The sequence below is a fragment of the Centroberyx gerrardi genome, chromosome 15 (genome assembly GCF_048128805.1).
Source record: "Centroberyx gerrardi isolate f3 chromosome 15, fCenGer3.hap1.cur.20231027, whole genome shotgun sequence".
Taxonomy (NCBI): domain Eukaryota; kingdom Metazoa; phylum Chordata; class Actinopteri; order Beryciformes; family Berycidae; genus Centroberyx; species Centroberyx gerrardi.
The window spans coordinates 15,872,052-15,886,046 of NC_136011.1; the positions used below are offsets into that span (position 1 = coordinate 15,872,052).

Sequence of the window (13,995 nt, forward strand, 5' to 3'; positions counted from 1 at the left end):
TTATCCATTAAAAATAACATAGCTTTAAAAAAAAGTAAGGTTAGTATCATGGGTTTTTAAGGGATTTATTCATGGGTTGGTTCGTGGAGACACTAGACATTAAGGGATTTTTTTTTATGCCTTTTGTGCATGGTTTACAGGGTTATTAAGTGGAAATTAATGGAAAAGTTCCTGTCTCCCTGACTTAGAAAGTAAGCAGTCAAACATTAAAGGGTGTTTAAGGTGGTTTTAATGGGGTCTCCTCCATTAATAACTCCCTTAACTAATTTTAAGGGGATTTTGCAGGGGTGAATTAATGTAAATGTAAGGGTATTTTAAGGGATTACTGGTTCGTAGAGAATAATTTCCATTCTGTGGCTCCCTCTTAGCGGTTGTGGCCCTAAACAATGGCATTGAATTTTATGCCACGCAGCTCTGCATAATTGTTTGGTTCAAGGTTATGAATAGGCTGCAGTATTAAGGTTTATAAATAGCCTAAGTGTAAATATGTGAGACATGTAGGCTATCTGTCTTAAGACGGGGAAATTATTCCTTATTGCTTCCCAGCATCTGATATAAAATGTGCATCAATCAACTGCTTACATCTAGTTTATTGTCAAGTTGAAATACAGTTTATGCTGAAATACAATTTATGTGAGGTTTTACGATTCATTAAGCCTGCTCATTCATTCATTGATGACTCAAAGACGAGGGAGTGATTATTGCAAACACACCACGGAGGATCCACGTGGGTATTATAGATCTGTCTCACTTCATTAATCCTTTATCCCATATGGTGGTACTCTGTTTTGACTAGTGGATGAAAGTCTGGACTCATCAGGATTTGATTTGTGGCCAGTATTCCTTTCCTTGTCATGACGCAAGATTCAGAGACAAAGTCAACAGAGCATATACCAAAACCTCTCACAGACACTCAGTGGTACACTGACCTCATTTTAGAGATCAAAACCAACTCTGGGATCTGACTGACAGGACAAAAAAATCTTGTATTTTTGGAATCACAGCCATAATGCGTGCCAATTTAGGATTAATTTGGAGTGGGGTTTACTGAGTGATAAGGCCAAAAATATGGTCTAAAATGAGCAACTAAACCTTTAACTGATCAACAAGTGTGTAACTTAAAATAAACCCTTCCATCATTTGACATGAATTATATCCCCATACTTCAATGGATTCTTCATGTTTTAATTGCGACATCATTTGCAGCTTTTCATACCGGAGGGCTGGAGTGGAAACAAGGGTGAAATTGTGTGGCTGAGGTCTGTCTGAGTCTCCAGACTATAAGATCGGTGACGCTGGTAAACGTATGTGAAAATGTGTAAAGTGCAAAATCATATGACAGTGCATAATCATCACTATAAAGCCTTAGCTCTTAGCAGCTTCTAAGATTTTAGGGCAGCTAACATCTATATGTTAGTAAAGAGAATGGCTAATTCAGCATGTTCAAATGAGAACTTTCAATGTATCATAGAAAACTATTTATGTGTGTGGGTTTCAGACATGGAGACACTGTGACCAGATGGCTGCATTTCTCTTGGTTGTCTCACTGATGTAAATGCCAAACTCCCAATCCCTGCGTCCTTGGCTGACCCCGACAGGACAGGCTTTAGGTGTGCACTTTTCACATTGTGCATGGGCTTGTTTTTGTGTCCTAAATGTGCTCTCTTAAAATTGGTCACAATACAAAGAAAACACACTTTGACCTAGAGTGAAGCCTTTATCAAATTTAGCCTATTCCTAAATTTAACTGGAAAACCTTATAAATGTAAAAATGCTGACACAAATAATGACTACATGTGTTTTGATGGCTTTGTTTTGAAATGTGTTGTACATCGATTAATTAAGCAAACTCTACAGTTTATGTTGGCAACTCTTCCTGAACTTCAGCACAGTATAATCCTTACATATATTGTATGATAAACACACAATAAACATAATTGTTCCAATATTAGTACAATATGTCATTCTCTATATGTTATATAGAGAATATCTGCACACTAAGAATGACATTGCACCTCAAATAAAGTCCAATCTTCTGGTCCATACTACAAATGTAAAAGACGGCTTTATTGGCTTCAGCAAATGAGATTAACTACTTGCAGTGCATTATGGAATGTTTAAGTTCACAAGGGAACACGATTGCTCAACACATTTAGCGCCTAAAGATCCGTGCGGGTCTAAATCCATACAACCCTAAAAGACCTGTGACTTGAAAGGATTTAGATACACAAGGTTAAAGGGTGCAATAAAGCATAAATGCCACTTAAGGAAGATGAGAGAAAAGTCTCAAATTTCAGTGTAAGGCACACGCACACACACACACACACAGGAGAGAGAAAGAGAGAGAGAGAGAGTGCTATATTATTGATGTAAAATTGTTTGTTATTGTACTCCCCATATTGCAGAATGGCAAGTTCTATCACACTTTACTGTGATTGAGCAATCAAACTTCCGACATGGCCTTGTTGTTATAAATCTGGGTAAATCTGGGAGGTGAGTCCAAGTCTTTAAAACACATTAAAAGCCTGGGTCATTTCGCCATCTCTCCAGACCAGTCGGCACACTTTGTAACGCGAGCCAAGTGTAACACTGAACTTGCAATGTGAGGAAATGCAAGGGAAACACATTGGAGAGGTGCCAAGACTCAACACGTAGTATTTAGTAGTAGTAGTAGTAGTATTTACACAAATTGCAAAGCAATAGGTTTTGCAATTTCCCTTGAGGTGTTTTCCCAAGTTTGTGGAATTCTGTCCACATAGGTTACTGAGGACTCTGAATCTCCTTTCAGTCAAGCCGGTTAAGTATGGTTCCCTTATTTTCTTACTCTTTCTCTCTTGTTTTGATAGACGTTGTGTTTTATTTTTTATATAGATTGGTGATTTACTTGCAAATTAACAGCCTGTATATTAATATATAGCTATTTTATGTGCATGTAAATATTTAGTGTTTGTAGTTTTGTTTCCTTCAGCCATGCTGTCTTGAAAGATGTGTTAGTGAAAAGGGATAGTGCCTGAAATGCAGGCGGTGGAAGGAAGAATGAAATGAAAATGAATGAAAAAGTATATGCAAAAGACTAAGCATGAAACTTATAAGGCTATATTTACTTTAATGAGAAGTGATCTGTGGTTGATTTGCTGTAACAGTGCCTATTTCTAATCAGTGACTCAGTGAGTTACCATATAGGGCGGTTTTCTTGTCCCTCATTTTACATAAAATGTTGTTTTGAACATTACTGTTTTCTTGAAATAAAATGATACACTTGTGCTTCCTGACTACAGTGCATTCATTTATCACAATAATAATAATATCATCAGATGTAATGTAAATGAAAAATATAGGCTAGTAGATTCAGAAAATGTTAAGTGAGCATCTGTGCACAGCAGTCCTCAAGGTAGGAGCCACAGTATGATACAGGGGCCACCTTGTGGCAAAACATAGTGCCGTCCACTTACAGATTAACAGTCACGACAGGGCTCAAATGAACAAGCTACATTTGAGGGAAAGAAAAAAGCCAAACATCACAGTGGATTATGACCATTTCGGAAGTATTTTTCTGTGATAATAAATAGGGACGTCTCTGCGCAGCCTATCGGATTCCGGGATGCAATACGCATCCAAATGAAAAGAACGCCAGTCCTTTCGCTAATCCTTGTCTATCCTTTTTATCTCGGGACTCATAGCAGTCTGATCACTATGGGACAGCGAAGCGGTGGGACAAAGCCATGCGGATGATATTCCGGTAAATGAGAGAAAAAAGCAGGTCTGTTTGACTTCAGTGGGCGCAAACTGGGCGCATGTAGGCAAGCTGCGTGTGCGTAAAAGTGGGCCAAAATGTTCCTCATCCTGCTGCTGGGGCTCTACCTGGCCACAGGTGAGCTTCTCTCCTCGGTGAGCGCCTGCCCGTCGCAGTGCAGCTGTTTTTACCACAACCTAAGTGACGGATCTAAGGCCAGGTAAGTAGTGGAAACACTGCGATGACCAAATCAAACAAATCAAATACCAAAGGCACGCTTTAATGTGTATTATTCTGTTTCGGATGTGTGCGCCACAGGCGCACTGATGGACAGGTCTTGTCCTCGCATGATTACAGATGTTTGCATGGAGGTGAACACGTGTACAAAAGATAATTCAGGGAGTGCATGCCTGTCCAATTTTATTTAATGCTGGATTATCTCTCAAAGGCACTTTCAACCCCCGCCATCTATGCGTTTTATGCGAGTTTGAATGGATTGGGGAATATGAGTATTTTCTCAGAAAATTAGTAACCCGACCATTTTTTGTTATTATATTCATATTTCATATTTCAGTGGACTTTAGGGTTTAAAACGTTATTCAATATTTTCTATTAGGCTATAAATCCTAATTGCAAATTTGCAGTGATTATGCACAATGTTGCTTTTAATTCTTTACACTATAGAGGAGTGAACACAAATACACTTGTAATGTCTCTCTTTTAGGAGCGTAATCTGCAATGACCCCGAGATATCTCTTGTGCCTGTCGGGTTCCCCGTTGACACGTCCAAACTGCGGATTGAGAAGACGGCCATCAAGCGGATACCGAGCGAAGCCTTCAACTACCTCTCCAGTCTGGAATTCCTGTGGATGTCTTTCAACACGATTTCCGCCCTGAACCCGGACAGTTTCCGGGGCCTGTTCAACCTGGAAGAGCTTCGTCTGGACGGGAATGCCCTCACCGCCTTTCCCTGGGAAACTCTCATGGATATGCCCAGCCTCCGACTTCTAGATTTGCACAACAACCAACTGACCTCGCTGCCCGCGGAGGCCACCACTTATATTAAGAACCTCACCTACCTGGATCTGTCCAGCAACAGCCTGCTGACCCTGCCGGCGGAGGTGCTCACCACCTGGCTGGCGGCAAAACCTGCGCAAGGGCCCGAGAGCTCCAAGATGATACTTGGTAAGAGACAGTGTCACGTTACTTTCAACCTTTGTTTACCCAATAAACGACACGAGGCCGTGGTTAACACTAGAGTTCCTGAACAGTAGCTAAACAAAGCGGTTGCTAAGCAACACTGTTCCAAAATCCATTTTGGAAAACAAGGTAGGCTAATTACCTAAAGTTGATCACTCTATCTTCACATTCTAGAGGATTCTGTAAAAGTTATTTAGGCTACTATGATAACCAAGGACCTATACGTTAGGTTATCCTTTAAAAATCTATATCATTTGTTTTAATTTTGTGCTGTCAAACCTTATCTAAGTATAGGTGGCACTTTTCTTAAATTGTGAATAGCCTACCTCTAGTTGGAAAACTCTTCCTTTAAATGAACTGTTCACAGGTGTGCGCTCATCGTCTATAGCTACAACATTTTAGAACTTGTCTCTGCTAATCAGAACTGCAGGACGAGGAAGTAGGCCTATCTGTTTTGTAACAATTATTTTATAGGATTAAATTTCATATGAGAGCCACTGCACGCATAATGCTGCTGCACTTTTAATGTTTTGGCTGCGGAGTGGCAGCAAAACCTGACCTTGATCACTGCCATCGTCATCATGATCACCATCACTGTCGTCGTCGTCGTCATGATTTAGTTTATGAATTAAATGTTAATCCTCTTACAGGATTTATCACATAGCCTACAAACATCCACACCAGCCATCTGTAGGCTTGTCTATCAATTTGCTAACAGCTGGAGGCCTGTCTTCTTCTCGCAGCCTCACTTGTCCCCCCTCTCTTTTCACCTCAGGTCTCCATGACAACCCCTGGGTGTGCGACTGCCGGTTGTACGACCTGGTCCAGTTCCAGAAGTCTCCGACGCTCTCGGTGGCGTTCATCGACACGCGGCTGCGCTGTTCCGCTCCGGAGAGTCTGTCGGGGGTTTTATTCAGTGACGCAGAGCTGCGGCGCTGCCAGCTCCCGCGCATACACACAGCTGTGGCGCGCGTCCGGAGCGCCGTCGGAAATAACGTGCTGCTGCGCTGTGGGACCATTGGAGTCCCCATCCCGGACCTGACGTGGCACAGGGCGGATGGGAGAGGCGTCAACGGGACAGGTGAGTCAGCAGGAATTTGGGAGTCTGGGTCACTCTCTCTCTCTCTCTCTCTCTCTCTCTCTCTGTTTGTTGTGCTTGAGATAAGATGCTTTTGTCTGCGCTGTAGAGTCATTACTGTTAATTAAACAGAGAGCTACTAGTGCAGATAGTAAGGTTGTAAGTCTGACTGACAGCTGTGGCCAGAACAGTGAGTTATGCAACAGTGATGATGATCAATGCAACATTGTATAATACATTACATTTTTTTACCCTAACTGGCATGGACTTATACACATTATTTACACTTAACATGTTCACACATTTATGAATGGGTATTTTTCTCAGATTACGTCATTTTTTTGTACTATTCAAAATAGTCCTGCCATACAATTTTTTTCATTCGTTTTCCCTTCATGTTCTGTTTTGTAGCTTTCCCTTTTTTCTGTTACAGTTGTGTAACAGCCATTGTCTCCTTTCTGTCCTCACAGTCCAGCAGGAAGCCTCGAAAGAGGGAATCACCTGGTCCATCCTCAGTGTCCCGGCTGTGTCATATCGTGATTCAGGGAAATACATCTGCAAGGCCACTAACTATGCAGGGAATGCCGAGGCTGTCATCTCTCTCATGGTCTCTAACACGCCCAAACCAGATGGTAACCAAACCAGCATTGACAAGAAACCCAAAGCCAAGAAACCCAACCAGATGGGCAAGGCTGCCTACCAGGAGAAACTGGTGGCCAGATATGTAGTTCCAACTTCCACACCTCCACCCCCGCCTGCCCTTGAGCCTGGTCCTGGTCCTGGTCTGGGTCCAGGTCCTGGTCCTGGTCCTGGTCCTGGGCCTGGGCCTGGAGTAGCCAGCTATACTCTCGCTGACAGAGCCACCCCCGGGCCTGCCACCTCCTCCAGCCCAGACGGACTGCTGGATCTGGAGAAGACCAATCTCAGCAACCTGGCGGCCAACACCTCGTCCCTTCAGCAGGACCCGGACAGGGTGGTCCGCTCTGTAAAGGTGGTGGGGGACACAGACAATACTATTTCTCTGAACTGGAGGGCCCCTAAGGCCAAGAACACCACAGCGTTTAGTGTGCTGTATGCTGTGTTCGGAGAGCGGGACATGAGGAAAATCAATGTTGGGGCGGGGCAGAACCGCGTTACCATCGAAGGGCTGGTGCCCAGGACCAAGTACATCGCCTGTGTGTGTGTGAGGGGGCTGATCCCCAAGAAGGAACAGTGTGTCATATTTTCCACTGATGAGGCAGCCAGTGCCACTGGCACCCAGAGGCTGATTAATGTGATAGTGATCACAGTGGCCTGTATCATCGCGGTGCCACTCACTGTCATCGTGTGCTGCGGGGCGCTGAAGAGGCGCATCCAGAAGTACTGGGGAAAGAAGTCCAAGGACATCCAGGACTCATACGTGACTTTCGAAACGCTGTCGCCCGGCACAAAGGCCAAAGGGCTAGAGGGCGAGTATCTGACCAGACTGAACCCAGAGGAGTCCAACAGGCTGCTGTCAGCCCGCTCCAGCCTGGACTCCGAGGCCACAGCTAAGATCGAGGGACAGCCTAACGAGTACTTCTGCTGACGTCATGCTCCAGCTCCGGCTCCTGCTCCGCGCCACCTCCCTCGCGCTCAGCCACATCCGCTCCCCCATCAGAACCCTAACACTCACTCACATCCCCATCCCCACACCCATCCCCATCCGTATCCCCACCACTACCCTTACTCTCACCCTCACCAGCATCCTGACGTCAGTCCCCCTTCCACACGCCCCCATACCCCCCAGCCATGGGATTCCCCCCCGCCTGTCCCCCCTCGCTGGATCACACCACCGACACCGCCGCCACAGCGAGCCAACTTCTATCAAAGGACTTTTGCACGCTGCACTATCATGGAAATATCAGTTTAGAGGAATTCTTGACATTTTTATTCATTTTTTTTCTCCAGATGTTTCTAGAATGTTTCATGTTTCTTGCAGAGAGAGTGAATATGAATGCTGAAACTCACCAGAGTGTCATAAATGTATCTGTAAGATAACACCGACAGAATTTATGCACTGAGACAAAATTCAAACAGATTCATGCTTTTGTGCCCAAAAGAATGTTTATATTATATAAATGTCAAAGGCTGAAGAAGCGTAATAATCTCAGACCGCTTGCCCCAGTGAAGAAACCTCTGCAAACTGATCTGATCTAAAGGGAACTCAATGATTGCTATTCCATTGTTTATATCATATATGTATGTGTATGATTTGTAAATACTTTTCTGGATGATGTACACTTACATACACACACAGTAAGTCTATGCCTCTGTATACATCTATCATATGTTCTCAGAGAAGATATACACATAGGCATGGTTCAATACTCTGACGGACGGAGTAAAGCTGGAGCTGGAGAGAAGTACAGAAAGGACTGAACTATGACACAATGTAAATAGGGTGGAAATGATGCAAACTGTTAAACTATTTCTATTCCCAGCAATGAGACACATATTGCTTCAAATATCTCTATATGTACCTGTTTTGTGCCACCTAGAGGCATCATTACCCCATGTAGAGCTATTCATCCCAATTATATTATTTGAATGAATTTAAATAAACTTTTATATATATTTATCCAGTTGTAGCACTAGCTGTGTGTTCTTATCTACAATTTCACCTCACCATATCAAGATCGACCAATCTTCAAATTGGGCCTACATTCAACAAGGATGTGATGTAAAATAAAGGGTGACACAAATTACACACAAACCAATTTTGCTGTGTTTTGTACACTGGTTTGCTGTTAGTTGATCTGTCTAATTTACACTGGAATGAGTTCAGTATCTGCGTGTTCCAGATAACCAACTGCTAACTATTAGTGACCTGTCAGCTGGCCAATAAGAATTAAACATGTAGTTAGTGGGCCAGACCTACTAACACTGTCAAGTGTTAATCATGCGTGTCCTTCCACTTGTGCCACTTGTTTCTTATACGCAGTACGTCAGGGATTAGACTTAATAGGCTTCTCTCGTCTGCCACACTTGGTATGTCTTGAGCACGAATGTAGCCCAGAACCTTTGGAATTTTCTCGGACTATGGACATAATTTGTTACTTACTAGTTATAGTTTTGTTGAACATCCAAGCAAATGAAACTTATTTGCAATGTTTACGTGGATGCAGCTGTGTAACAGACCGTCATGGAAGGTAAGACATGCCTTGTGCCTAATCCACATCGAGGCAAAGGTAGCCTATTTAAGATGCTGTTGTTACTGTGTCAGTGGGTGACGTTGGATGAATCAATGACAGAGCATATGGTTATATGAATATTATAAGGCTTTTATTTTACCAAGCTCTCTATAGCCTATTGAAATGGACACTCGAAATTGTGAACTTTATGCCATAAATAGTCAAAAATTATCCAAGGTATTGTAGTTTTAATTTGTGAATAGGCTACAGCCAGCTACTGGGCGTTGTTGAACTTTGTTTATGAAGTATTAGACAACATAGTAACCACGATGGCCTATATAATTTAAGCACTGTTCCCTTCAACCATAGGTCGCTCATATGTATGGAGGAGAGCGCGTTTGGGGCCATACCAGAGAACCTTCCAGATGATATGACCAAAATACGAATAGAAAAATCTCACTTCACTGAAATACCCCAGGGGGCATTCTCAAAAACACCCGCATTGGAAAACCTGTGGTTGAACTTCAATGACATCACTGTGATAAACTCAAAGGGTCTGGAGGGTTTAGGGAACCTAACCGAGCTCCGTCTCCAAGGCAACAAGCTGCGGTCAGTACCATGGACAGCGTTCGAGGACACGCCGGCCCTCAAGATCCTGGACCTGAAACACAACAAGCTGGACGTCCTGCCGGAGCATGCGTTAAAATATTTGCCAGGTCTGACTTACTTAGATGTATCCTTCAATCAGCTTACGGTCATATCGAAGGAGGTCTTCTTAAACTGGCCTCTCTATCAGAAACTACAGAGCGGCGAGGAGCGGGAGGCGACCGGGTTCGGGCCGAATGTCGTGCTGGCGCTTCACGACAACGCCTGGCTTTGCGACTGTCGCCTGAAGGGCTTCGTGGAATTCGTCCGGTCCCTCAGCCCTCCTATCATACTGATGAACTCCTACTTGACCTGCTCCGGGCCGGACTTTAGGGCAGGCAAGTTCTTCCATGAGGTGGAGCTGAGCGCGTGCATGCGGCCCGTCGTCACCACGCCGGCCGCCAACATCAGCGTGCCGCAGGGAGGAAACGTCACCCTGCACTGCCTCGCCAAGGCCCGGCCCAGCCCCGCCGTGTGGTGGACATATGGTCTGAAGATAATCAGAGGATTTCATGGTAAGAGTGAGTCTGATGTCTACGCGTGTCATCCAGACACTTGGCTTGAGCGATATCTTGTGGTAAATTAGATGCTTAAACATACATGTTACACACTATGAAGAGTTAGGCCTACTAATTAGGAGAGGAGGGTTACATCTGGATATAATATAATCACCACTGATACTCTCAGTCTGCAAGTACATCGCTGATTCTCTCAATCTGCACAACACCATCAGTGTTGATTAAGAGATGTTGGAGATTATAGTGTACTGCAGCCTACCTAATGTCGACGTGTTGGGCTACTGTGTAATTAAGAGAACCTCTGCGTCATTGGACTTGACCTTTCACAGTGGAAGGGTTTCAGTATATCGTGGCAGTTCTGACTGCCAGCAGCCAGTCCCTTCATAATCGTTTACAACCTTACTGTAAAGTGTAGGGGAACAAAACCTTCAGTATTATACTACAAGGCTGCTGCTGCTGCTACCACTACTACTATACTGCCACTAAACAACAATAATAAGGCCAATTACTGCTCCTACTAGGCCTACTATTACGAATAATACTACTACTAGTAGTACTACTATAATAATATGTTGATAAGTTATTATTTTGTGAACAGTGCTATGTAGAAAGCCATGAAGCTGTGGATGCTGGGAACACAGGACTCATGTTCTTTCTGTTCTTTGGTATAGCCATTTTTGCAATACTTATTTCTTTCTGTGTGTGTGTGTGTGTGTGTGTGTATGCGTGGCGGGGGTGGTAATGTTAATGTTTTCCCTTTCCCTTTAATCTTTGTAATCTCCATTCAGACTACCATTCTAAAATTATTGTAACTATATTGAGGGGAAAAATGTTACCTGAAATTAATGACATCATGTTTCCTAATGGCGTTCAAGTGTTATGTAGGTCTTAAGATACAGTAGCTGATGAAATATTTTTTCCCCTGTTGTTTTACTTATGTCAGCTATCATTTTGTAAGCATATGCGCTCTTTTTTAAAATAGTGAACATCCTTGTTTTCCTCCTCCCAGAGTCTCAGGAAAGAGTAGATGAAGACACCATCAGGGCCCACCTGGTGATCCCCTCCCTCCACCTGGCAGACCGTGGTGTCTACACCTGCACCGCCATCAACTTCATAGGAAACTCCTCCACCAGCGTCCTCCTGGACATCCTCTCTCCTGACGGCTCCCAGTCCTCACTCTACCCCGGCTTCCCGGCCCCAGCGGCCACTGCCGAGGAAAACGTCTACATCGACATCCGCATCGCCAAACAGACGATACGCGGCATCACCATTGAGTGGTATGCCGTCTTGGACCGCCCGTCCGAAACCTGGTTCACCATCCACTTTGGCCGGTCAGACTCCGCTAAGAAGGAGACGATCTACATCGGCCCTGGGATCAACTCTTACTCTGTCTCTGATCTGATGCCTGCTACCAAATATGAGATTTGTGTCACCCTTAAGAACCAGGCGCCACGTCCCGGCCAGTGCATCATCTTTGTGACGGGAAGTGACATCACTGAGATGGAGCAGAGGGAGAAGCTGATTCACATTGTGGTGATAGTGTTAGCCATGGTGCTGGCCGTGCCTGTAGGTATGTATGCCTGCACCACTGACACCAAGTTCGCCTGCCTGGAGGGCATCATGGAAACCTGGAAGAGGCGGCGGAGAGACGGCGGCCCATCGGAGGCGGAGAGGGAGAGGCACGGCACCTTCGACAGCCTGCAGGCGGCCAGCGACGAGGGCCTGGTTAATAAAGATTCCAGTGAAGAGAGGAAGGTGAGGAGGAGGTCTGATGACAGACTGAATAAGAGCAAGGCTGACCACAGCAAACTCACAGCCGAACTGTATTAGATTAATATTCACTGAGTCAAGAAGTGAAAACACGAAGCTGACCTTGCTTCAGACCCATGTCACCCCGTTTCTAGCATTTCATTATAGTATGCTGATGCTGTCCTTATAAAGTATGACAGTTTGTTGTTGTTTATATGTAAATCTGTAAGCTTTGATATTGACTAAGTAGAAAATCCAAAATTCACAAGAATAAAAATACTGTCTGCCTTGGTTTTAATCTTATCTCTTCCTCTGTTCTAGGCCGAGGAGTTTGTTGCAAAGATGTGAATGATGACCGTTATGTCAAGATTGTAATTCAAGGATTTGCACCAGTGTAGAGAATGTGCTGCAGTCTGTTTCTGTCTAATTTGTTGTAATGTTTATCTTGATGTCATGATGTATTCCAGTGTCAATTATTCATACACACTTTGATTGCTATATGAAGCCTTTGTGATTGAGTTAAATGAAAGAGCACTCAAGATGGCTTTTTTTTACTGATGACTTTTTCAAATCTATCAACTCTAGATCCATTCTTTATCCTTAATTCTTAGTTAGCACTTTCATATTGTTGTATTCATTTATGTATCTACTTCTATCTGTGCATTTATTTATTCATTGTTTTGATCCACCTTGTTACCATTGTCAGATAGGTTTACACATTTTGACACCTGACCTAAAAGAAGAACTTTGATTAAATCAGGTGATGATTATAACAAGGCTGAAACAGTTCAGTCAATGGAGCAGTGGTGGACTTTGTCAGTAGACAATGCCTTCATTTAACTTTCTACAAACAACAGATTCATCTAAAGTTCATACATACAGTGTATGATGCAGTTACTGTATATACTTGTCAAATACTAGTAGATGTCAGGATGTTTTCTTGCCGTTTAAAAATGTAACAGGACACATAATGTAATCAGTGGATTCCGGAAAATGCACAACATAAAATCTTACAACTTTGCCCTTTCCTGTCACCATCACAGCTTTCCTTATCCTCCCCCCATTTGAAATGAAATTGTGTGTTGTGTGTGTGTGTGTGTGTGTGTGTGTGTGTGAGCATGAACATGTGTCTGTGTCTATGTGCGTCAATCTGATAATATATATTTCATTTTGTGACATTTGGCCTTGGCAATACCTCACAGTCCTTTCAGATAAGTAGGATTATGACAAAACTTAAGCTTTAAAACTTTAACTCTGTGTCCATTTGATAATGTGCAAGGTTACTAGGCAACACCTACTCTGCATTTGAATTAAATTGATTAATTAAATTGTGTGTAAGTGTGTGAATCTTATACCATTTATTTAGTGTGTGTATTTGTGTGTTTCCAAGTGAGTGGCAAAGGTTAAAACCTTCAAAAACTTTAACTCTACGTCCATTTGATAATGCACAAGGTCACAAGGCAACGCCTACTCACGCTGTATTTGAATTCAATTGATCCATAATACGTCAAACAGCTTAAATAGGGAAACTCATAAGGATTGAGAAGTGTCAACATTGGAAAGTTGCCCTTTTGCAACAGACTTTGGACTAAAAATATTTATCATTGAAGTGTGTGAAGTCAACATTTCAATGAGTGTACATTAAAGTTTGATTAACGAATGTTTAATCCTTGTTGCGTCACTGTATACGCTACAGTTCCTGTCTGCCACTTCTGCCACAAGAGACTCAGCAGCCGTGCGTCACACATGATCTGTGCTGACCAACCCAGACAGATGGCACATCGGATGCGCGTTGGCCAATGGCATTGTTCATTTGACATAATACCCAAATACTGGCATCCTCTATGATCAAATCACTCAAGCCCCCCTCCTCCATCTCCATGTGTTTTCTCCTGTGACGCAAGTTCAGTTCATCTCTGC

The 13,995-nt window shown here is 43.3% G+C and overlaps 2 protein-coding genes across 2 annotated transcripts; both read left to right on the plus strand.

Moving 5' to 3' along the window:
• Positions 1-3,831: 3,831 nt before the first annotated feature.
• lrit1a (leucine-rich repeat, immunoglobulin-like and transmembrane domains 1a) lies at positions 3,832-7,578 on the plus strand. Its single transcript, XM_071908177.2, has 4 exons — positions 3,832-3,953; positions 4,458-4,918; positions 5,709-6,014; positions 6,482-7,578. The coding sequence occupies exons 1-4, from the start codon at positions 3,832-3,834 to the stop codon at positions 7,576-7,578; spliced, it is 1,986 nt and encodes a 661-aa protein (XP_071764278.2).
• Positions 7,579-9,071: 1,493 nt separating this feature from the next.
• lrit2 (leucine-rich repeat, immunoglobulin-like and transmembrane domains 2) lies at positions 9,072-12,156 on the plus strand. The gene is made up of 3 exons (XM_071908180.2): positions 9,072-9,181; positions 9,533-10,323; positions 11,336-12,156. Exons 1-3 carry the CDS (start codon positions 9,072-9,074, stop codon positions 12,154-12,156), a joined length of 1,722 nt encoding a protein of 573 aa, XP_071764281.1.
• Positions 12,157-13,995: the final 1,839 nt, after the last annotated feature.

Bases quoted from the DNA above. Each gene is read 5' to 3' on its own strand.
- lrit2 (XM_071908180.2), top strand. From the start codon at position 9,072: ATGGACATAATTTGTTACTTACTAGTTATAGTTTTGTTGAACATCCAA. The intron at 9,182-9,532 runs GTAAGACATGCC...CTTCAACCATAG, and splicing joins GTAACAGACCGTCATGGAAG to GTCGCTCATATGTATGGAGG. The intron at 10,324-11,335 runs GTAAGAGTGAGT...TCCTCCTCCCAG, and splicing joins GATAATCAGAGGATTTCATG to AGTCTCAGGAAAGAGTAGAT.
- lrit1a (XM_071908177.2), top strand. From the start codon at position 3,832: ATGTTCCTCATCCTGCTGCTGGGGCTCTACCTGGCCACAGGTGAGCTT. The intron at 3,954-4,457 runs GTAAGTAGTGGA...TCTCTCTTTTAG, and splicing joins AGTGACGGATCTAAGGCCAG to GAGCGTAATCTGCAATGACC. The intron at 4,919-5,708 runs GTAAGAGACAGT...TTTTCACCTCAG, and splicing joins GAGCTCCAAGATGATACTTG to GTCTCCATGACAACCCCTGG.